Source organism: Perca fluviatilis, chromosome 5 (assembly GCF_010015445.1).
Source record: "Perca fluviatilis chromosome 5, GENO_Pfluv_1.0, whole genome shotgun sequence".
Taxonomy (NCBI): domain Eukaryota; kingdom Metazoa; phylum Chordata; class Actinopteri; order Perciformes; family Percidae; genus Perca; species Perca fluviatilis.
Genome location: NC_053116.1, coordinates 18,700,027 through 18,724,047, shown reverse-complemented (window position 1 = coordinate 18,724,047; position 24,021 = coordinate 18,700,027). Strand labels below are relative to the sequence as shown.

Sequence of the window (24,021 nt, the reverse complement as noted above, 5' to 3'; positions counted from 1 at the left end):
TCAAATGCTGCATTCAGAAAAAAACAAATCTGATTGGTTCATATAGATTGAGTGGCACATGGATGTCATTCCAGTCAAGGCGGAGTGAAAAGATGGATGTTGAGGGGGAGAGGAAAGAGCTTTATTTACAAAGAAAATTTAAAGTAACATTCCTAGTATCACTGGACAAGGAAAGCTAATATTGTTGGTGAACTGGGACTATTCAATAATGTAAATATTCAAGGTTGGCATGAGCATTTGTTTAAGTTAAGGATCAATTGTATAACTCTGTCACAAGAGGAGAATATGCAAAGAAGATTAGGTTACCCTGTCTCTCACATGTTGGACAATATTCAGCACCTGATGAAAAAAACAATCACTAAAAAAAGTATGCAGTTTGACATTTTAAAACAAACATCCACAGAGTAACATAGGATACAACAGATTAATCTGCTCTGTAAGTGGTCCAAAGTCAATTAAGGTAACATGAATAGGTTAGTTGCAACAGCCTCAGCTCTGGGTTTTTTTTTTCTGTAGCTGCTGTCAACAGATATTCATCGTTTCTTTCTACAGAAGGGTTGTAGTTGCAGCTATGTGAGAACAGACTCAGGATCAGTTTACCATCCCCCAGCCGTGACTTTAAACAGCAGGAATGGTGAAAGGATAAGCGGATCCCGGATCCGCCTCTGAGTGAAGTCACCGTTTCCATCTGGGTGCAGGTTGACAGCTCCTCTCGCCCAGCCCCCACCCTGTTACCTAGAAGCCTGGCTTGTGGCTTGTGTAATATTCTGATTGGCTGGTTTGTTTGGTGTGGGCGGGGAAAGGGGCATCGCCGATCGTATTGTGATCTCACAATCAGCTGTTTTGTACGTTCTACATTCTGATCCGAGGATCAGCTGGAGGCAGCAATAAACCGAAGGAAAATCTGCAGCGGAAAAAAATAGAGGACAGGAGAAAAAAGCTGCAGATGTTATGATCTAAAAACATCAGTGTAACATTTTTACACGAAGCCCTTCTTCTAAGAAGAAAGCTATTTATTTTTGTATGTTTTAACTACCTCACTTAAAGACTAAAGCTAAGCTTTAAGAATTGTTGTTGTTTCTACTGTGTGTGAGATCTCGTTTACAACTTGAATAATATTGCAAAGGCAGGTAAGCTTTTCTTTACTTTGCTTTAAATCTGATAACTTGGTGTGTTTTGTGTTATGTGTGTGATCCCAAGAGGTATCAATTTGTCTCTGCCAGTAAAGCGACTGCATTCCTTAGCCAAAATTTTCTAGGCTACAAGAAGTATTCATCAGATATCAGCCATCATGAAATAGGTAGAATTACATTGCTTTGTTTTGTCACTGACTCATTAAGAGGCTATATTTGACTGCTGCGTTATAATAGGTAATGACCTATTATTAGGCCATGATTGAAAACAGCATAGCAGCCCAAACCAAACGGCTTAATTAGGTCGATTCGACGTCCTATATCCCGAAAAATTACACCAGCCTGCATACGAATATATATATATATATATATATATATATATATATATATATATATATATATATATATATATATATATATATATATATTACAGGATAGCAGCAGCCGTTGTTTTGTAAATTGCACCAAATGCTGATGTGGAGTCGATGGTGGATGTTGATGTTTTTCTGGGAGGCGGACCTTGTAGGCTCAGGTTTTCTGCAATAGTTTTCTGTTATAGTCACTTATTTTATATTATGTGAAATATTATATATAGGCCTATTATCATTAGCCTATCCAGCCGATGTCCGATCGTGCACTGTCGCTGAGCCACAACTGTCATTGCTTTGACCCTTTAGCTGTAGAGCTTAGGCTACGGATAATTCATTTTTAATCTGGATACTCTGTGTACAGAAAGTCTTGTCTTCTCTCGGCTGGTCGGCTGTCGACAATCTGAGGCCGAGGCCGAGGTCGATGTTTTTCAATTGTGTTACATCAATCTTAAGGTATCTTAAATGTAAACATTGTTGCTGTGGGAAGCGGATATATTTTTTTTTTTGTAGGCTAACGTCAATGGCTTTCGACTCCGACGATGACCGTCGACAATAGCAGTCACATATGGATTGTTTTCGGCATAGCAAAATGCAGATGAGCCATAACAACATATATGTCGCATATACACGGTCATAATATCTTATATTTTCGCTATGTCTGCTATTCAGATGTCTCAGATGTCTCCTTTTTCTTCGGTCGCAAAAAAGGCTGGAGCCTCTCTGTCAGTGACGTGCGCGTGACGTCACAGGCATCTTGTTTTTATTTTGTGTGTCCCCTCCCATCCTGCTCTGCTCCTCCTCCTTTAAAAAAAAAGAATAGAAAAAGAGACCAATGTCAAAAGAAAGATAGATAATTCAAGGTCCTTTTTATATTGTAGGATGTGCAGTTGTACCTGTGAAGTCTTATTTATAGTGTGACTTTTGAATAAAAACCGAATATGAGGCCTGTCTGTACTCCTAATGATCATATCAGAATAAGGTAACATCTCTCTGCTGTAGTGTGTATTTCATATCATGTCTTTTAGGTTTAATCTGGTTAATGTATTAGATTTGCCCAGATTTGACTCATTTATTAGTTTTTTTGACAGGGACAATGCTCATTGATCAACAGAAAAAAAATAACTGTAAATGAGCCACAATTAGCCTAGAGGGCTAATTTAATGTGTTGACCAAGGCCAGATGTTAAAAAGGTATCCTAAAAATAGGATTACAACATAATAAATATTCACAAGATAGTTCTGTACACATCCACCATTAATTATTACCACAGTGTAGTTACTACATTATAAAGACAAGTAAGGAAAAAAGCAAGGAGTGTTAAAGGAAAAATAGGACTGACAAAGACAGAGAAGACAAAACAAGAAAGCCAGACTTACATATTATCATGGTAGCCTACCATTGTCTTGACTACAAGTTTTCAAACACATCTCTCTACATTTGTGCCATAATTTCTCACATGTAATAGATTTTATTTCAAAGGACATTTATCAGTGTGGGTGGTCATTGTTAGATAATGCTTCTACCTATGCCATATATTAAGGAACTGTCTCCTCCAGGATATAGGCCATATCAGCGTTGGTTATTTGTTCTCTATTGGCAGTGTCAGTAGCTATATTTACACTAGTCAGATAGCCATAAATTATGGTACAGCTACCAAACAGATAAAATAGTTTTATCAGGGAAGTGCTACATGTAGTCAATGTTGAGTGTGTGTGTTTTGTAAATGTCTGCTGTACCTTTTGCAAAGCAAGCCTCAGGCCTTGTCACCAACATTTTGTTTATCAGGATTGGTCGTGGGTTCATGACTTAAGTTCAGGAATGCATTAAAACAGGTTCCTTTGCAAATCCCCCGGCCCCCCAGACCTAGACTTTAAGACCTAGAAAAGTGCGTCAAAAAGAACTCATACAATCCATAGTATTACAAAAAATACAGCTAAGAGCTTTCTATCTAGTAGGCTCATGATTTTTTTGTTAATAGGCTTTTACCTTTGCAGCTTTTGCCCAATTTGTCTCTAATTTCCTCTTGCTATTTCAAGCATACAGTCATGCACCCAACAGTCTCCTTGACAGTGATTTGTTAAAATGATTATTCCATCTGACATAAGAAATCTCAGGAGCATACTTCATGGTTGCAATTAGGATGTCTCTTCTCTCTTCTTCTATGTTTCTGGTGTTCGTGGTGATTCTTCAAATAAGGACAAAAAAGTGTCAGCTTCCCAACAAGCATCCATGCATATCTCCTTCCGTGTGTCACCTTTGAATCTGTGCTCCTTTATTAATACCAACCTCTGTCATGTCTTGATCCACTCATGCAGTTGGTGAAATAGTTGAAAGTCAGAAGCACATATTGGATTTCCATAAAGACAGATCAGGCGGTGGGTCAAACAGATTGTGGACTGAAATAGTTTATGATCTGGAATTTAAACCTCTACAACTTTGAAACTACTATAAAAAATACATAAAAAATCAAAAGATATCTTTAAGTGTGTGAGCAAGTATTGGCAGAGGTTTGCTCTCTGTGATCTCTTCAGTCATTCCTTCTTCTTCTGCACTCACGCAGTTCAAAAATAAATAAAACTCAGCCTTTGAACATGTAAGGGTTAGTCTTGTAAGCTATGATGGTTCAACCAACCATCTGTTCAACATTACATCATCATGTTCACATTTACACACTTTTCCTTTGCCTCAGTACCTTCTGTCCTAATGACTGCTCTCTGTCTTCGAATTTCAACATTGTGCACATTCACTTTGTTTGACTTTTGTATCACCTCCTTTTACTTCCTCCCCCTCTTCTTCTCTGGCCTGTCCATCTGTCCTGAACCTGTGCTGACTGGTCATCTAAACTTCACGGGGGAAGGGAGGGGAGTGCAGTGCATCCATTGTCCACCAGTTTCTTGCTAGCCTCACTGCTGTTAAATTATTTTGAATAAAAGTGGGAAATGTGTTGCTTCATTCAAGCCGATCTTAAGATCCCCAGTTCATCTAATATGCAAGCTATACAGCAGTGTTCTTCTGTATTTAATGGCACGTTGTTTATAGGCTTGTCAACCTGTCATTACAAAACAGGTCAAAATGCTTTGTGGTTTGAGTCCAAAAAGTAGTCCCAACTTTTTGTAATGTGTCTTTAAATAACCGGAAGCTCTTACTACACACGTTGCTCATTCTGCATATCTAGTGCCCTGATGAAGCAGTAGAAAATTAACCCAATAAGTGACTTCTCTTTTATTGTCTTTTTAAAGAAAGTGTGTTGATAGTGAAGTACCTTATCTTCTGATTACCACTGACCACCCTCTTCTTTCTCTCTCTTGCTCTCTCTCTCTCTCTCTCTAGGCCTTTGCTCCAAACCAAGTGAAACCTTACATTTGCACTACTGAAGCCTGTCCACTCCTGTTTGTCAAGACCGAGATCCAGCAAAGGGCTTCAAGTGAAAAAAAGAGACAAAAAACAAACAAAGAATTGCTTAAAAAAGCAACAAGCGATACCTAAACACAAATAAGAAATTCAAAAAGGCAGCTACAGCTTTTTCTTTGTGGAAAACAAGAAGTCATCAACACTTGAGAAAACAAGCAGTCATGTTTCAGCGTTTGAGCAACCTGTTGTTTGGGGAGGTAGAAGAGGTGGAAGCTGAGCTGAAGGGACCCAACCCCTGTGTGACGGAGGCCGACGAAGAGGGATGGATGCTCGTCAACCTGCCTGGTGAGTCTCAGCAAAGGGAGCGCCGTAGTGGCTCGGATAGGTCGGTGTGGCGTTTTAGAGCCACACCAAACTGGGAAATAGTCAAATTGTGTTTGATGTTCAAAGATTGAGGTAGCTGTTCCCTTTGCATGTATATAATACTGACTAACATTTGAAGTAATGATGGGGATGATGGGGTGAGGTGAAGAATCAGTTGGGGCGTTGCGCAACTACACCGCTGTTTACCCATATTGCTGCAATACCAAACGTGTTGTCTGTCAGTCGATGGAAACACATAATTCTCTGTGAACATACATCTCCTTCTTCTTTGTTAATAATCTCAATCATGATAAAGGCAATGATTGAGTATGAAAATTTGCTTTAGTGCCTTTTCAGAAGCCAACCAAACATCAAAAGCAACATAAAAGTACCTCTCAGGAGAGTCAAGACAAACATTATGTCACTGACATAATCACAATCTTAGAGGGTCAACACAACTAATGATGTGACTCTTTTATGTTTTGTGTTTCCTTACCCCCTCTTCTTCCCCTCCTCCAATTTTTTTAAACTCCCTTACATTACCCACACTGGTATGTGTGCGTGTGCGTATGTGATCCCTAAAAAATTGCCCCCTTCAACCTGCATGGCTTTTTGAAAATGTACCACATCTGCATCATTTTTGCAACATCCCCCTCCCACCTTAAACATCTGTCTTTATTGACCGTCTCATCGCTGCCATGTGCTCAGAAGAATCTGACTGCATGGTGCAGGCGGAGGATGAGAAGGGAGCCCCACTGATTACACAATCATTCCCAGACAGTAACCTATCAAATCATCAAGTCACACATACAAGGACTGAATGCCCGGCCCCCATTCCCCACCCCCCTCACAAGCGCCGCAGGACACATAAAGGTCGGGCACGAGGTGCAGTAGCACTATCAGACCCCCTGTCTTGTCCAAGCGCTAGCCCGTCAGACTCGGGTGCCACCACACCTGTGCCCCTGCCGAGACGGGCCAGACTAGCCATGCCCTCCTCCGCCCTGTCATTGTCCCCTGGCTCTGGAAGTGAGTGTGGGGGCAGTGGGGGTAGAAGTAGGGCAGGTCCAGAGAGAGGCTGCATGGATGAGAGCTGGTTTGTCACCCCTCCCCCCTGTTTCACTGCAGAGGGAGCCACAGCGGAGGCCAGCCCGATGGAGGACCTGCTCATCGAGCACCCCAGCATGTCTGTGTACGTCTCACCGAGCAACTTCTCCATGGTCTCCAACAGCAACCTGTCTGTGGTGGGAGAGGAAAGCATTGTCAGCCTGGCGAGCAGCGTGAGGTCAGGAATGGCGCTCTTTATGCTGGCTACACTTGACCTTCAACTGCTTTTTCAGCATCAGCACAACTATCACAACAATCACACCTTCATTTATTCTTTCCCCTTGCAGCAGAGTGGCAGAACCAGCTGCTGCCCCCGCCAGCCGCAGCACTATGCCCACCAGGGTGAGCCGTGGAGCAGCTGCCCAGGCTGGAGCTCTGGCCAAGGTCACCCAAGTGGCCAGGGTCCAGCGTAACAAAGCCCGCATCGAGCGACGCCATCTGGGCCGTAACCGCATCCAACGCCAAAACCGCACCAGGGAGCAGGTCCCTCGCCACGCAGCCCACGCCAGAAACACCTTCCTTCACCAGCCCAGCAAGCGTAACATCTGCCACTAAACTCCCCAGCAACCAGGGGGCATTGTTTACTCTGAGGGCATTAGTAGTGCATAGTCAACTCCAAGACACACAAGATTAAATGTATTCACCTACTGCATATTTGCTTTAATTTCTGCACATTATATCATATTACACTCAGATACCAGTTGACCAGCTTCTTATTTTGGTCTAGTAGTCACAAACTAGCTCCACCTGGTAGTTTTATGCCCCGTTCTGCTGTTATGAACCAAGCCCTCTGAGTAGTTCTATGTAGACCTTCATTATACTTGTTGTCTATTGCAGTATCCAAACAACTAAAAATGTCTTCATAATATTGATACAGGTTATACTTACAAAGAATAATGTCTGAGAAAACAACAAAAAGTTTAGCTCTATTGATTTTTTCTCCTATCTTAGTAAAATATTATTTTCTTTCACGCATGTTTTTTTTTTTTTACATAATTAAATAATTGAATCCCTAAAATACTGTTTTGAATTTGGAGATAATGATTTGAAATTTAAAACACCAAGTGTACTTTAAGACGTTTCTGGTGGAAACCATGCAAGACAGAGACGTTAAGAAGTTAATCCATCATGTATTCAAAAGCTTTACTACACAGGTCATTTATTTTTTCAGAAAAGGTGGAAGGATATATACCGTTTGGGACGAGTGGGAGCGGAAAATCAATAGACTGTTTCTTTCCAGTTTGGTCTGTCAACATGTAAAGTGAAAAGATAAAGGCAAGGAAACATGGGGCAACCTGTTTCATCATAGGAAACAAATATTGTGATATTTCTGTCTTCTCACTTTGTGAAGGAAGAGAGCAAGTAGAAGATGGCGAGAGAGCAAAACAGACTAAAGAGTAAAAGTAATGTCAGGAATTAGAACTAGACGTTAAAAAGAATGTGGTTAACATGAAACAGTCATAGGAAAGTGTTATGTAACCCTGTGAGCAGCCTGTGAGTATATAGAAAATTACCCTTGTTTTGAATGTTTCATCTGTGTTGCTTTGGATAAAGAATAAGGCTAACCCTAACCCTTTTTGTGAACATGAAGATTGGTGTTATGGGCACTCTTAATAAATACATAAATAGAAAAATGTATAAGGAGTATGAATGGATTTCAAGTGAAAGGACACAGGGCTTGCCTTTGGGTTACAGGGTATGGCAGGTTATAGTAAGTGCAGAGCGGTATTGATGGCAACTCTTTATTTTGTTTTGTGACATTGTTTTCTTGTAAATCAAACATTATTTTACAGTCTCTCTTTCTGCATGGTTCCACCAAAGACAGAAAACAAGCTTGTTCCTCTTAGACAAAGAGAAAGTACACTTTTGGCTTTTAAGGTCAACAAATTAAAAAAAGAAAAAAATGCTCCCTGTAGTTAATACACAGCATGATGATCATTAAATGTGTGATCTGTAGACTGAAGTAATGTGCCCAGCACACATCAGCCATTTTCATCCATAGTGTGTGCTGTGATCTTACGTTATCCATGTGAACACCAAAAAGAAAATACAACCCATTTACACATCAGTCCATTTCATTGAAAATTCACTGACCGCCCAGGAGGCAACTGTCAACAAGCCTAATCGTCTTTATGGTCGTGCAACCCATTGCTCTCTAACATCTGCTCCATTGCTCTCCACTCCTTTCTCGTTAGCACATCCAACTCTAACAGTTTCCACTTAAAGATCTAGCTTACTGATATGTATTCAACAACAATAGTAAACAATGGTGCTGAAGTGCATACTAATGTTTGTAAATTATTTGAGACATGGATGTAAGTTTGCACTGTCATACATTTTGTGAGTCAAAGTTTTAGCAGTGTGCTGTGTGCTTGTTTTTTGTTTTTCTTTTGTGATAATTATTTTCTTTTTGTTTTGATTCAAATTGTGTGTGAAAAGGTGTACTGACACGTTGCTAGAAACTCTTAAAAAAAAGAAGATTTTAGGTTATTCTCTTGTAAATATTACAAAACAATTTATAACGCTCCGTTAGATGTCAAAGCCTCTCAGGACTTGAGTCCACAACGTTGTGTCCAATGGGACTAATGAGAATCCTCTCTCTGCCTCACCTCTGTGCTCATTATCAAATCAAGAGGGCATTTCATTGGCCAAAAGTGGTGTGTTTGCCCCAACTTCAGTCTCATCTCTTTGAGATGCACCATAAAACAGCACTATATTTAGAGTTGATATGCTATAGGCAAACACTGCCCTCCAGAGGGTCCATTTAGCACAGCTGTATGGATGCTGGTGAGGATATGTACAATGACATGGTTTTAATACAAAGTGTTCAAAGGACATATTGTCTGGGGATTCATGTCAGATTGTTTGGAAAATGTCTAAATCTCATTTAGATCATCTAGATGAGTAAAATACATTATTTTCCCATGAATGACGTATACCACCATTTTTTTTCATTTCTGCCAATAATCCTATAAATGACTATGTTTTATCCAGAATATCTGTTAATTTATGATATAATATGAATTGTATATTTTATTCTGTTTAAAGATGACTATTATGTATCCTGTTGATTCCTCCGAATGGTGCAGGAGATGGATCTGAGGGGATGTGTCTAACATGCACACACAGACACACACACACACACACACACACACACACACACACACACACACACACACACACACACACACACACACACACACACACACACACACACACACACACACACACACACAGTGTGATCTATATTAAGGCTTAGTATTCTAATTGATTGTGTTTCCAAGTTGAATTCTGTTTGTTTGTTGTAAAATACATACAGAGTGAAAACAGGATAATAATGAGAGATCACATGTGAGTGTGTGTGTGTGTGTGTGTGTGTGTGTGTGTGTGCATACAAAAATGTAAAGACCATCACAGATACCCCTCTGCCACTACAAACCTGTCCTGTTTGCTTTAATTTTATGTCTTCCTTTCTCACCCGCATCATGTAAAAAAGGAAATGTGTTCTCAGTATGTTGTGTGTGGTTATTGGAAGGTGTGGTTTAAGGGTGAAAGTCTTCAATGGGGAGAGGGAGTGGTCACCAGTGTGGGCCGATATGATGTGGACAGGGAAAGGATGAGGCAGGAGATAGTTTATATAGTAAAAACAATATTAAATGTATTATAAAAAAAAATACAATAGAATATGCTTGTATTTTCCCATATAGTTATTATAACAGTGGTTCACCAATAGGACGTTTTAAATGTGAGACATTGAATGTCTGGGGAGTTCCATATGTTTTATGTTGTGCCCTAAAATGATGGCAGCTTAAAAACACTTGGGGTTGCGCCCATGTTAAATCTAAATTAGAACACCCATCCCCTCATAAAAATTAAATATAGAGACATATAACATTTGGTGTATCTGATATCTACAGTATGGTGATTGTGCCTTTCACTATTTCTGCATGGTTTTTGTGATGTACTGATTTTTCCAAAAGTGGACGGTAGTCTACTGACAGGCAAGACCTATGCAAAAATCAACTGATGGGTTTTCCAGCATCCATTCAGAAAACACAGGTACACGCCAAAAAAACAACAACAATAAATACTCAGGTTAACACCTGAATCTTGTGTCATTATTTTCATGTGGGATTGAAGGAGGGAATGGAATTAAAGCAGAGAGCTTGTGATCTATTGCGTGGAAGGTGGATCCTTTAAAAAGTACCAGAATATAAAAGTAAAAGTTTTGCATTCCAAATAGAACTTAAGTAGAAGTAAGGAAGTATTATCAGGACATTTTTATATCATCAAAAATACTCATTATGCAGCAGAATGGCCTCTGTCAGTGACCTAATACATTTTATAATTATTACTGATGCATTAACATGGAAGCAGCATTTTTTGGTTGTAGCTGGTCAAGAGAGTGCTAATTTTTGTTAATTTTAGTTTACATTGATGCAGATTTACCAGTGACGAGTTTATATATAATTTATATTTATATAGTTTATATTTAAATACAAACTGGTGTAAGTAACTCTTTAGCTGTTAAATAAATGCAGTGGAGTAATAAGTAGACCTACTATATGTTAAGTAAAGTAGAATATTAAAAAAACATGGAGTGAATAAATGGTAGTACTCAGTAAAGTGCAAGTACCTAACAATTGTACTTATGTACACGTATTTTGTTAGATTCACTGTCCACCTTGTAGATGACTGTGTAAAAGTAGGCGGAAGTTTACAGTATGCAAAAAGGGAAGAGGTGAACAGACGGGTGTGGTAAGTGTAAATAAAGCCTACTGTGTGGAATGAATATGGACGGGGTGATATCATGCACAACACGGACTTATTGTGGCTTGAAAGAGGAATACATTAAAAGTAAGCAAACTATGAGAAAAGTTGATTGATTGATTGATTGATTGATTGATTGATTAGTGATTAGGTGTAAACAAGCAAATTATAGAATAAGAATAAGATCTATTTTTGCAGCAGAGTGCTCCAACATTGTGTTGTGCTGAGACATCATGTTGTTGAGTTCCCCTGTAGTGTTACTGCCTTTCTGTGGATTGAAGCAGGTAAAACAATATCCTGTTGAGGAATCAGTATTAGTATTCTCCACTGTCAATTGAAACTGTAGATGATCTTCTGCCACTGAAAAGTGGAGGAACAAGAAAAGAAAAGGGAGGGACAGAAGGTTTGTAATTGGAGCAGGTAGGCTATTCAGACCTGACCTGTCTATCCGCTTCACCAGTATTAAGACTCAGAGGGCCTGTGTCCTGGGAGAGTTTTCCCATTACACTGTCATACTGGACTGGAAATTGACCTTTTTCACAGCAGACATTTTGACTTGTCATAGTAGGAAAAGCACAGCGGAAATTGATAACCTTAACGATGGCTCCATTCCATCAAGTGTCCCAGTAAGCTATTTCAGTGAGTCAGCATGCCCAATACCAGTACCTCTCCTAAGTGGAATGCAGCCATCAGTAATGGTTTTGAATACACCTGTGCTTTTCCTACTATGACATGTCAACATGTCTGCCGTGAAAAAGGTCTATAACTAGAAGCATCTGTGCTGGAGAAGAGGGGATTGTGTGTAGTGGCTCTTTTGGTCCCAACGCAGTTTACTATGAAGTAAGTCTGATATTGGTACAACAGGCATCACCCGCACATTCTATGTCAATATGTGTAATTTAAGAATATTTCCTCGTGAGTTATACATGTAAATCCTTCCAGGTTGCTCGTGGTCTTTAGGTCACAAACAGTGAAACATGAACTAAAATTCTAGTTGGCTATTTTACCTAACAAGTCTTACCGGTTTTACTGAGCTGTAACATGAAGCTAACATTCTGCCGTGTGGTTGCGTGAATCAGGTCAGGAGCTCTTGTGTAGTCGTGGTGACGGAGAGGCTCCTCTCATCGCATCTCACCTGCCATGTTCAAAATCCCCAACATAACACCGTCAAGGTTTGTTTTTATTTGACTGCACGCATTTCCCGACAACGGTAAGTAACATTAACGTCGCTTTGAGCTCTTTGTAACCGCACGTTTGTGCGGAATTAACAGAAAGACGTGTTAGCTAGCTTGTGACAGCGGTAAACCGGTCAACAGACATCACAAGTAACGTTGGCGTAACTGCTAGCTAGCGCTTCGGGGGTTTATCTCTGTGTTTGGGTTTTAAACGGTAATAATGCTGTTGTTTTAAAATATAATGTCAATGTGAATGTAGTTTACCACTTTTCGGCATCATAGATAGACTGATGCAAACATATTGTCGCATCTCAATATTTGCGGTAATGTTAGCCTAACGTTATGTTTACCTAGTGTAATGGCCATGTAAATAAAAGGACACATCCTCAAGACAGACAAATGCTTCTCTAAGGAAATTTCTTGCTGAAATCCAGTTGACCTAACGTTACATTGTTTATCTTCTGCAGGTGGCAGCCTACATGACTGGAAAAGTGCATCATCATCGGAGCTAACGAACTTAAACACCCGTGTCTTGGCCTATCAAAAATATTCCCTTAAGAAGTAAAAACTGCAGAGATATTGTAGTAAGGGTTGTTATATCATACAAGGAAAAACTACATATGCTTGTTGGGGAGTTGGGATTTACTTGGATATTAATAATCCCATCAAGTACTGTAGATGCAGTAATTCCTTAGCACCACAGCAACAGTGGTCCATAAAGGCATATTACAGGGATTTTTCATCTGGATGACAGTAGCAGGTGTGTGACTAATTATCCCAGACAAGAAACACATGTGACTGGAATATGGATATCCTGCCCTAACTCCCTCACATCCTAAGATAAAGATAGGTTAACTGCAGGATAAACCGTAGTCATGCACAGCCCTGCTCCTGAAATTGTGGCAGGGTACCCAAGTGGATGTGTGGCAGATAAAGATGCCAATCCGGAGACAATCCTGGGGAGTGCCTACTCTCCGGTGGACTACATGAGCATCACCAGCTTCCCCAGGCTGCCAGAGGACGACACACTGTCTGCGGAACACACCCTAAGATTGCGCAAAGAGGATGACAATGTCCTGAGTGAGCAAGATACAGGTGAGTCAGCCAGGTCAGACAATCTACCTTCCGCAGGATTTGGATTCATAGAGCAGCATTGTTTCTCAGTCAAATCTCCGGAGTTGTTTGCACTCCTCATTAGTCACAAATTTATTTCTAAAGGTTGGAGTTGAACTAGGGCTGCAACTAATAATTATTTTTAATTTCAAATAATTGCCCAATTATTTTCTCAATTAAAGGGATACTTTGTCGATTTTCAACCAGCCTTGTATCATAACAATGTGGGTAGTATGTGTAAATTAACTATGGTAAACTTTCCTCCATCTTGCCAGGGCCCAGATCTCCATGCTCATCTCCCAGCTCAAATTGCATAGACAGCCCATTTTTATGAAAAGATCCTCTTTCCAGCTTTAAAATACTCCTTTAACCATAAATCTATTAAATGTTAAAAAAAAAAGTTAGTTTCCCTAGAAGTTAGTTAGTTTCCCTAGAGCCCAAGGTGATATCCTCAAATGTCTAGTTTGTACAATCAACAGTAAAACATCTTTACAGTATACAGTACAGGCCAAAAGTTTGGACACACCTTCTCATTCAATGTGTTTCCTTTTTATTTTCATGACTGTTTACATTGTAGATTCTCACTGAAGGCATCAAAACTATGAATGAACACATATGGAATTATGTACTTAACATAAAAGTGTGAAATAACTGAAAACATGTCTTATATTTTAGATTCTTCAAAGTAGCCGCCCTTTGCTTTTTTATTAATAAGGGAAAAAATTCCACTAATTAACCCTGACAAGGTACACGTGTGAAGTGAAAAACATTTCAGGTGACTACCTCATGACGCTCATTGAGAGAACACCAAGGGTTTGCAGAGTTATCAAAAAAAGCAAAGGGTGGCTACTTTGAAGAATCTAAAATATAAGACATGTTTTCAGTTATTTTTTGTTTAAGTACATAATTCCATATGTGTTCATTCATAGTTTTGATACCTTCAGTGAGAATCTACAATGTAAATAGTCATGAAAATAAAGAAACGCATTGAATGAGAAGGTGTGTCCAAACTTTTGGCCTGTACTGTATATATTTGATTTAATATCATGTATGATGACAGAGAAAAGCAGCAAATCCTCATACTGGAATCAGAATTGTTTGGAATTCTAAATGACTGATCGATTATCAAAATGGTTACATATTTGAACTACAAAGGTGCCAACTGGATTCCATGCATGCAGAATCCAGAAATGTTTTTTTTTCGTCAATCCTCCAGTAAGCATGGCTACTTCAAACTGACACATTTCTTTTTATGAAGTTTGTTGTGAGAGAACAGAGCATATTGCTCTTTGCTGTTCAATCTAAGCATTTTGGTTTATTTTGTTTTTGTTGTTTTATGTCCCAGACCCAGATGTGTTTCTGAAGACCGCTCGCCTCCAGCGTCTCCCATCCTCCGCTTCGGACCTGGCTAGCCATGATATTGCATCTCTGCGGGAGACCACCAGAGACCCCTTTACAGAAGACTGTGCCTGTCAGCGAGATGGACTGACAGTCATCATCACAGCTTGTCTCACCTTCGCCACAGGAGTCACTGTAGCTCTCATCATGCAGATCTACTTTGGAGATCCACAGGTTGGGGTTGCATATGTGTTACCTGAGTTGTACTTTTGTAACCATGTTACAATAGTGTTGCTTTTCTCAAATAACTACAGATGATTATGAGTAATTCTACATGCTTCTCTCACGTCCTCCCACACAAGCCCAAGTCAGTTTAAAGGCTTATAGACAATCTCTAAATTCCTGCTTTGTTCTCCTGTTTCTTGTTAAGATCTTTAACCAAGGGGCAGTGGTGACAGATGTGGCCCAGTGTACATCTCTTGGCTTTGACATTCTTGAGAAACAGGGCTCCAGCGTTGATGCTGCCATCACTGCTGCCCTTTGTTTGGGAATTGTCCACCCTCACACTTCTGGTATTGGAGGGTAAGATTATCTTCTGAACAGGACTACCACTTAGGTTCTTAAACAGGGTTGAATATGGAGCTTTTAAATCCTTTGATGCTCTGTTGATGTTTAGTGGTGGAGTTATGTTGGTGCATGACATCCGTAAGAACGAGACGAGGGTCATTGACTTCAGAGAGACGGCACCATCTGCCATCCACGAGGAGATGCTGCAGACAAACCTTGATCTAAATGTAAGTCGTTTCTTTTCTGGAGTATCCTTTTCTTACCGTAAGATGTCATGGATGAGGACCGAAGACATTCTTATTGATATTGTTTAGTACTGGGGTTAATGTGTACACCCTGTTCTTGCTGTTGCATTTCAGCCGGGCCTGCTGGTGGGAGTACCAGGCATGCTCAGTGGGATGCATCAGGCACACCAGTTGTATGGCAGGTAAGGTAACTATAATATCTATAACTTTAATGTAATACTATTTTTATTTGTTCAATCTTTCTCCATGCCATACAATCATAGTCCTCATGCTGTTTTTTTTTTTTCTACATTCCTTCCTTTGATATTATTTGTGGCACACCTGTGTTTCAAATGCCACTTATAAATATAACCTAATCTATTATTTTCCTCCAGTTTTTATTATAATAGCAAAAGCTTATTTTTATGTCTGCTCTGAGAGCTAAAGGAGTGAGATCTTATAGTGAAAGAATCACCAGCTGTTTTAAAAGAAAATACGTTGTTTTTAGCAAGCGTGTTGGGCTGCAATTACTCTGTTTGCTGTGTAATTATCATTGTCCTGACACCTCAGCTGGTAAGAGGATGATGTTACAGAGCTAACTAACTTGCACTGTCGAGTGTTGTACTAAAATATTGTGGATTATTATTTTGGCACAAAAATCTCTTAGATTTTTGATGAGTTCAGAGTGTACATATGAGTTTTAAACATTTCTTAACTAAGCCAATCTTTCATGACTTTTGAACTCTCCAGAATGCCGTGGAAGGATGTGGTTACCATGGCAGCAGAAGTGGCTCGAAATGGATTTAATGTTACTCATGAACTAGGTAGGTATAGTGTAATGTTGTACAAACCACTGGGTATAGTCCCTGCGACTAATGACACTGCTATTAAAGGACACCAACATTATCGCCCGGCCCCAGTGAAGTCATATAAATATTAGGTGTGAGCTCATCTTCCTTTCCTTTCTCTCCCCCTAGCTGAAGCTCTGGCTAAAGTTAAGGACCAAAACATGTCGGATGCATTTCGGGATTTGTTCCTTCCCAATGGCCAGGCTCCCCTCTCCGGGATTTTTACCAGGCGTCTTGATTTAGCAGCCATCTTGGATGCTGTTGCAGTTAAGGGGATATCGGAGTTCTACAGTGGAAACCTGACGCAGGAAATGGCAGCAGCAGTAAGGGAGAATCTTTTTTTTTTTTTCCTGTCTCCAACTCTGGTTATATGACTATGATTATATAAGTATTCATACAATTTGCATAGATCCATGGGGAGTCACTTTTAGTCCCTTTCACTTCTGCTTTTTACATTTTGGCTAGGGTTATGTAATAATTCAGTATTGTTGTAATGTGACAAACATAATGTCAGTTTATAATGACCATAATTCTGTGGTCTAAAGGAAAGGTTCAAAGATGGTAGTTATTAGTTACACATAGTCATTTAATAAAACAAAGCCAGAGTTGGTAAAGTTAGTATTTGTAGTTAACATGCAGTTCAACACAAACACAATCATTTTATTTAATCATTAGTTCTTTGCATATTATATACATTATCTGGGTCACATATAGGGCTGGGCGATATGGCTGAAAACTGTATCACGATATAAGTGTTTCATATCGGTCGATATCGATAATTATTGATATTTTTTATGACCTATTTAAAATAAGGACCAGGAGAAAAATATATTAAATTTAAACATTTTTATTTTAAACTTAACCTTCCTCTGATTATAATCCCCTCAGTTATAAAAGCAGAAATGTCAACACAACCATGGAAACCACTCAAATAATTAAAATGTAAACATAAGTCTAAAATCACAGTGAAGAAAGAATAAGTAAGAACTGCTTAATAAGGTGTAATAAAATGGTGCAAAGTGTTAAATATAAACATAGAGAAACCTGAAACCTGAGAAGAACTATTTTCTGCAGGTTTAGTGCTAGGTTGGTAACCTGGCTTCTGGACAGTGCTCAGCACGTCTGCCTCCGTTACTTCTTTGTAGCGTTTAGTAAGGCGCTGATGCAGAGTACCTCTCCATGGCGGTCTGCTGCTTGTGCGGTGTAGCAGCTGCAGATGTTGTTGGATGTTGCTGGCGAATACGGCTGTGCTCCAAAGTGTGAGCGCGGCTAAGGTGGTAAAACAAGTTTGCGGTAGTGTTGGGGGGAATACGGTCAGACTTATAAAATCCCCAAAACTGTCATACTGACTTTTCCTGTTTTATCAACAATTCCCTCGCTCGCTGCGGCACTCACTTTCCACTTATCACTCCACGCCGCCGGTTTGGTTATTGTAGAATGGTAAAATCCAACACGAGACAGCGATGTGGCGCAACCAAACTTGATACTGTTACATGATTGGCTGTTAGAGTGTCACTGCCTACGTTGCTAGGTTACCAGAGAGTGAGTGCCTTTGTTCATGCAACCAAACTTGCTTCGCAACTTCTGGTTTCTTCCGAAGAAGAAAAACAAGTTATCGAACGTTTTATCGAACGCATTTTCTATTGATATTGATTACGTGTCTATCGCGATACATATCGTTATCGTTTTATCGCCCAGCCCTAGTCACATAACTGATGTAACCAAAAGATGTGTCCTGGAATTCATTCAAAACTTTAATTTGTTTAAAAAGTAAATACATGTTATTAAATTTGGACTTGTAGAATATAATCAAGTATCCATTAAGGGTCAGATGACTGAAATATTTGATAATAAAATGAGAGATCAATGTACAATTTTAACTCATTATGCATTTTTAATAAGGTACAAGCAAGAGGTGGGGTGCTCACAGAGGATGACTTTGGAAACTACAGCACCGTCTTACAGCAGCCAGCAGAGATCATTTATCAAGGTAAATATATGTTGTACTATTTACTTTAGAGATGTTTGAGGAAGACTCTGAAAACTGTTAAGTGGGTGGGGCTAAACTCTTCTAAACTTCCACCTACTCCCACAATAGTTTTCATTATGCATCATTTTTATGTATTTTTATTTATATATTGGATATATTATCAGCTTCATTCTTTATGCCATTTTATTTTGCCCGTGCAATTAGTCCATATCACAATAGGAATTGTCAAAATGTTTAATCTTAATCTAAATAATGTGTTCGTGTTTCTGAAGGACACCACGTGATGGCGGCCCCGGCCCCACATGCAGGTGTTGCCTTGATCACTGCTCTAAACATCCTGGAAGGCTACAACATCACCAGTCAGGTGCCCAGGAACCACACCTTCCACTGGATTGCAGAGGTAGTATACTAACTGCTTCACCCCTATACAGCATAAAGAGCAGTTATTTGTATGAATTTGACTCAAGTATTAATTTTGCGTTACTCCTCCAGGCTGTAAAGATAGCTCTTGCCTTCGCTAGTAGGCTGGGTGACCCCATGTATGAACCTTCTGTCTCAGAGATTGTCACCATGATGCTGAGGTAGATATCCCCATATCATCTTTAAACATGTAATGTGTATGTCCATTGTCCACCCTAATTCAAAAAGGCATTTTCGTTGAACCCTGCCCTTTGTTGTTCCCATCTCCAAGTAAATCACAGGCTTCCCTACTCCGCCAGATGATCAACGACTCTCAGACCTTCCCTGTCGGCCATTACGCTCAATCATTTACCTTGGAGACGGGTGCAACAGCTTCCCAGGTCGTGGTCATGGGCCCGGACGACCACATCGTGTCAATCATGAGGTACATCATACTTTAATTTAACTGCTAATGCACGTTGCTGAAACAGATCCCAGTGACAGTTAATAGAGGGTTGATATCACTAGGAAAGTAAACTAAGAGCTTTTTACTTGTGGCTGTTTTTAGCTCTCTGAACAAACCATTTGGCAGCGGGATCGTGAGTCCTTCAGGAATCCTCTTGAATAGCCAGATCCTGGACTTCTCCTGGCCTAATAAAACACAGGGCTCATCACCTAACCCAGTAATTGTGCATTCTCTCTTCTTTTTATTTGATTGCAGTATTAAATTATTTCTTATTGAAATATTTTTTTCTGTAGCTGCTCTCATTCCTCATGGTTTTTGTGTTCTTTTGCTGTAGCTTAACAGCCTCCAGCCTGGGAAGAGGCCCATGTCCTTCCTGATGCCCACAGCAGTGAGGCCTGCCGTGGGGTTATGTGGCACATATGTGGCCGTTGGATCTTCCAATGGAGAGAAAGCTCTCAGTGGCATCACACAGGTTATTCAATTACTGGAAGAATTTGTTAAATGAATGATTGATTTATTTATTTTTTATTTTTATTTTTTATCCGTGTGAAAATATACTGTATCGTTCTATGTTATTCTATACTGTATATCTAATTATTTTATTTGATCCTTCACAGGTGCTGATGAATGTTCTGTCTTCGCGTAAAAATATGAGTGACAGCTTAGCATACGGAAGACTCCACCCGCAGCTGAAGCCCAACATCCTCCTGGTGGACTGTGAGTTTTCCCTACTGATGCAGCCATAATGTAGTTTGGTCCAAATATAAGTCCCTTCTGAAGCTATGATTGCAGTGTTTTGGGCAGATTGGCTTTTTGACTTTATTTTCAATTTAAATTGTCATTTCCTGCTATTAACATGCAATATGCAACAGTATATGCCATCTAGTTAAAGAACAATCAAATTAGAGCTGCAAAGATGACTCGATCAGTGGATTAGTTGTCGACTATTAAATTAATCAGCAACTATTTTGATCGGTTAATCGGTTTCAGTAATTTTTCATGAAGAAAAATTCTCTGATTTCAGCTTCTTAAATGTAAATATTTTCTAGTTTTTTTTTTTTTTCACTCCTCTATAACTGTTTTTTTCACCATTTTTTTCACCATTTTCTGACATTTTATAGACCAAACAACTAATCGATTAATCGAGAAAATAATCGGCAGATTAACGACAATGAAAATAATCGTTAGTTGCATCCCTAAATCCAATAATGCCCTTGTACCAGTATTTACATTGTCATCAGATCACCTTTTTTGAGATGAGTAGCTGGGAAGGCAGCAAGTACCTTTTTTTATTGTCATCAAAACCAAAGGTGGCAGGTGTAGGGTTTCCATGGCAGAGTAAAATACCTTCTTGAAATCGCACTTCTTTCTCGCTCTATGAGTGAGATATATCAATTTCTGGTACATGATCATAGTACAGATCAGGTTGTTTTGGATCTGGGTGAGATCTAAATTAGGGATGGTACGGTTCATGAAAAAACACCCGAACCGCTCGGTTCGCTAGTCTCGGTTCGGAGCGTGTGTGTACCGCACGGTTCGTCAGTACACTGTTAATGGGCACTAACCTCTTACTGCCGTAGTGCCCACTTTCGACACCTATGTTAAAACAGTTACTGGAAATGACGAGCGGGATGGGCGTGACAAACGCAACCCATGGCAGCTGATTGGACGATCGCGTCACATGGGTCTGGCTGGTCCCTAATTTCAAAACAGACTGTCATGGCGGCTCGTTCAGAATACGATCTCATATTGTACTAAAATAGTTCACCGAAACGTGTTTCTGAAAACCTTTTAAGCGAGAAATAGGCCATGCAGTTGCTGAATCTGTCTTCATTTCAGATCGACAAAGGTCAGTTTAAAAGATTTTCGTCAGATTTTGAGAGACACCGAGCCGACCGCTCCTCAAGTGGAGTGGGGTGCCGCTGCAGGTCACGTCACGTCACATGCAGAAATGTCAAGTGGGAGAGAGGCTGACCGGAGCTGGAGGATGCGCCAGCGTCGTTTATAGTCTGGTGTGTGGGGAATATTTTGGATTTCATGGTACCTATGATGAAATAAAACAATATATAGAACTGCCACTGTGTGCATGTTTTGTGCAACATGCATTCAATATGCTAATTTTAGCTATATATCATATGCTGAAGTATATTCTGGAGTGTTAAAGATTAAAAGAAAAAATAACAAGAACCGTAAAGAACCGAAAACCGTGACCCTAAAACCGTGATACAAACCGAACCGTGGGTTTTGTGAACCGTACCACCCCTAATCTAAATATAATCTGATCATGGTACTTGGTAAAAGGCTACTGGGTGTATGTTTGGTTTTAAACATGATATACTATGACCTGCATGCGTTAAAAACCCTCCTAGACATACAGTCCGAACACACTGGGATTGCTACACCTGTTGAACTCACTCCGAGTGTTATTTTCCGTTAGCAGATTAATCGGTTTGACAAGTATTCCTCATTGTCCATTCTTCCCGCTAGCCTGAGATCATCATCCTCCTCTTTTCTCTCCTACAGCTAAGTTTCTAGACGAAGATGTGGAGCTGCTGCAGGCCAAAGGTCACAAGGTGGAGAGGAGAGATGTTCTCTCAATGGTGGAGGGCACCCGGAGAACCAATGACCTCATCATAGGGGTGAAAGACCCCCGTAGCGCTGATGCCTCCGCTCTCACTATGTCCAACATGCCCTAGTGTACCCCCTTGCCCCCTACTTGCACATAATTAAGAAAGGATAAAAGTAACACGGTATGATTGATGGTTAGTGAGGGAGTAAGGAGGCTGCTCAACACTTAATACACTAAACATAAGTTAATGGCAAAGTATGGTTGTTTGACAGAAAAAAACAGTCAACAAAAATACATGCAGCTTTGTCTGAGATGACCTTGTAGGAATCTTGATGTGATGCAATAGATTTTTTTAGCTGACTCACAGAAAACTACAAAGGATCACCATCTCACATACCGATGTTGGTATGCCCTTTTTCTCACAGCCTCAAGTAACGTTCAGTTGCAGTGTAGATAGTGTTCAAAATGTACGTCCATCACTTAATGACATCAGTCGAAGTCTGCAGCCAACCTATATTACGCAGAGCAGTAGATCTGATGCCCGCCAGCTCCACTTAAAGGAAGCAATATACTCAAGAAGTTTAGAGTGGATTTGCTTAGTTAACATTAGAGAAAGGAAGTAGAAAAGTGTAATGGCCTTGGGAAGCTATTTTCACAATGTTGAGTGACAGTTTTTGGCCTGTGATGTACTGATCAGGACATTCGAATGATGAACAAAAGGATTCTTTGCAAGAAAGGGCAGACATGAGAAAAAGCAATGATGCCACACCATTGAGTCACCATTCACAACACGTGCATGGTCCTCCACCTTTCTGCTTTTCAACTCATCCACTGCATTTCACCATCATTTGAAATAACGCATACGATCATGTGAAATGGTGAAGGTAATAATATTTAAACCACAGATTAAGCCATACATTGTCACACCTAAACTAGAAAATGACAACCCTGCTCTTTGTATGGTGTGTGTAACTGTGGTGTTGTTTGGTACAGCTGCTGGAGTTGTAACTGTTAAGAACAATCAATGGCTCTTTGGGACCGTGTTCAGACTAACGCATTATTAACACAAGATACGTCATTCAGAACTATCCATTGATTTCCTTATACAAGAGGATTTGCTTCAGTTTCACAGGTGTTAAATATTGCTAATTATAGAATACGTGTATTTAAAGATATAATTTATGAAATTTTAGTTGTCGCATGATTTTGTTCTCATTTAAGATTTTTATTTAGTAAGAATGGGAATAATATAATTATTTACAGATGGATTGAATGTAATCTGTCTATTTTTATATGAATATTTGTTGGGCTGTATACATTATTTCTACTGTTGTAACTCAATGCCTTCAATCAGCTCATTTTAGAAAAGGCTGTTGTAAGGGTGTTTATTTTTGTGTACTTGTGTAATTATTTTAGGTAGCATATTTGAAGTAAGAACAAACAGCTTTTCTAAAGCGTTGCATTCTAAAAGTGGTTCAATTTGAATGCAGAATGGCACATGCTGACTGATCAAACGAGCCCTTAACCTTATTGTCTTTGTTGTTGTTGGGCACTAGTGCAATTTGACTGTTGATGCTTGTTTCCTGTACTGTAGAATAACATGCATTCAGGCACGCATTTGCACAAAACCTGAACCTGTTTGATTTCGTCCATGTGCATTGGTATCAGATTTTAATTAAAATCAGCATTGTCCAAATCCAAGAAATAAAATGTTTGCACACATCCTAACGTTGAACACTGGGCTTTTAAAATTGTGCAGATATTTGTTTGTACACTTTTTATACATACAAATGTATATGTACATAGTAGTCAAATTTTTGTTTACCTTGTTTTAAGCCGTCTGTTTTTGTGTGTACTTTGAGAGCAACAAAAAGGCAATCAAATTCCCTGTACGTGTGAACATTTACCATTAAAGCTGATTCTGATATGGATCCAACTAAAATACACACTTGGTTAGCTTCAAGGACCATAGAATACTGTAAACTTTGAATTAATTTCAGAAAACAAGTCTTTAAAGGCTTAGCTAAACAGAAATGCTTACAATAATTTGATACAAGGATCCAATAATTGGAATATAAATAGAAATGTGATGCTTTCATTTAGCAAAGGCGACGTTTGGAGGGAACGTGACTGGATTTGTTTTTTTAACTACATACTATTAATTCTTGATAATATAACTTAAGTGTTTTGTTTTTTCTTTTCTCAAAGGGATGTTGCTTCTTCCTCAATTGGGATTTTAT

The 24,021-nt window shown here is 39.5% G+C and overlaps 2 protein-coding genes across 5 annotated transcripts; both read left to right on the top strand.

Annotated features, from left to right (window-relative positions):
- Nucleotides 1-838: 838 nt before the first annotated feature.
- On the top strand, nucleotides 839-10,422 carry LOC120558486 (tumor protein p53-inducible nuclear protein 2). 3 transcript variants are annotated; one of them, XM_039799506.1, is made up of 4 exons: nucleotides 839-1,130; nucleotides 4,835-5,200; nucleotides 5,930-6,500; nucleotides 6,610-10,422. In XM_039799506.1, the coding sequence occupies exons 2-4, from the start codon at nucleotides 5,077-5,079 to the stop codon at nucleotides 6,875-6,877; spliced, it is 963 nt and encodes a 320-aa protein (XP_039655440.1). In that variant the 5' UTR covers nucleotides 839-1,130; nucleotides 4,835-5,076; the 3' UTR covers nucleotides 6,878-10,422. The 3 variants fall into 3 exon arrangements, with proteins under 3 accessions (XP_039655440.1, XP_039655439.1, XP_039655441.1); XM_039799505.1 differs by having other exon boundaries at nucleotides 5,927-6,500; XM_039799507.1 differs by having other exon boundaries at nucleotides 841-1,130; nucleotides 6,344-6,500.
- Nucleotides 10,423-12,171: 1,749 nt separating this feature from the next.
- Nucleotides 12,172-23,723, top strand: LOC120558485 (glutathione hydrolase 7). 2 transcript variants are annotated; one of them, XM_039799503.1, is made up of 16 exons: nucleotides 12,172-12,302; nucleotides 12,735-13,362; nucleotides 14,726-14,952; nucleotides 15,149-15,300; nucleotides 15,395-15,512; nucleotides 15,645-15,712; nucleotides 16,260-16,333; nucleotides 16,487-16,680; nucleotides 18,260-18,347; nucleotides 18,620-18,747; nucleotides 18,840-18,928; nucleotides 19,039-19,191; nucleotides 19,315-19,429; nucleotides 19,547-19,684; nucleotides 19,830-19,929; nucleotides 21,736-23,723. In XM_039799503.1, exons 2-16 carry the CDS (start codon nucleotides 13,143-13,145, stop codon nucleotides 21,906-21,908), a joined length of 2,037 nt encoding a protein of 678 aa, XP_039655437.1. In that variant the 5' UTR covers nucleotides 12,172-12,302; nucleotides 12,735-13,142; the 3' UTR covers nucleotides 21,909-23,723. The 2 variants fall into 2 exon arrangements, with proteins under 2 accessions (XP_039655437.1, XP_039655438.1); XM_039799504.1 differs by having other exon boundaries at nucleotides 12,172-12,264; nucleotides 21,736-21,908.
- The last annotated feature ends 298 nt before the right edge of the window (nucleotides 23,724-24,021 follow it).

Coding starts and splice junctions, on each gene's coding strand:
- LOC120558486 (XM_039799505.1), top strand. CDS start 5,077: ATGTTTCAGCGTTTGAGCAACCTGTTGTTTGGGGAGGTAGAAGAGGTG. Junction 5,201..5,926: donor GATGCTCGTCAACCTGCCTG/GTGAGTCTCAGC, acceptor CCATGTGCTCAG/AAGAATCTGACTGCATGGTG. Junction 6,501..6,609: donor AGCCTGGCGAGCAGCGTGAG/GTCAGGAATGGC, acceptor TTCCCCTTGCAG/CAGAGTGGCAGAACCAGCTG.
- LOC120558485 (XM_039799503.1), top strand. CDS start 13,143: ATGCACAGCCCTGCTCCTGAAATTGTGGCAGGGTACCCAAGTGGATGT. Junction 14,953..15,148: donor TCTACTTTGGAGATCCACAG/GTTGGGGTTGCA, acceptor TTTCTTGTTAAG/ATCTTTAACCAAGGGGCAGT. Junction 19,930..21,735: donor CAACATCCTCCTGGTGGACT/GTGAGTTTTCCC, acceptor TCTCTCCTACAG/CTAAGTTTCTAGACGAAGAT.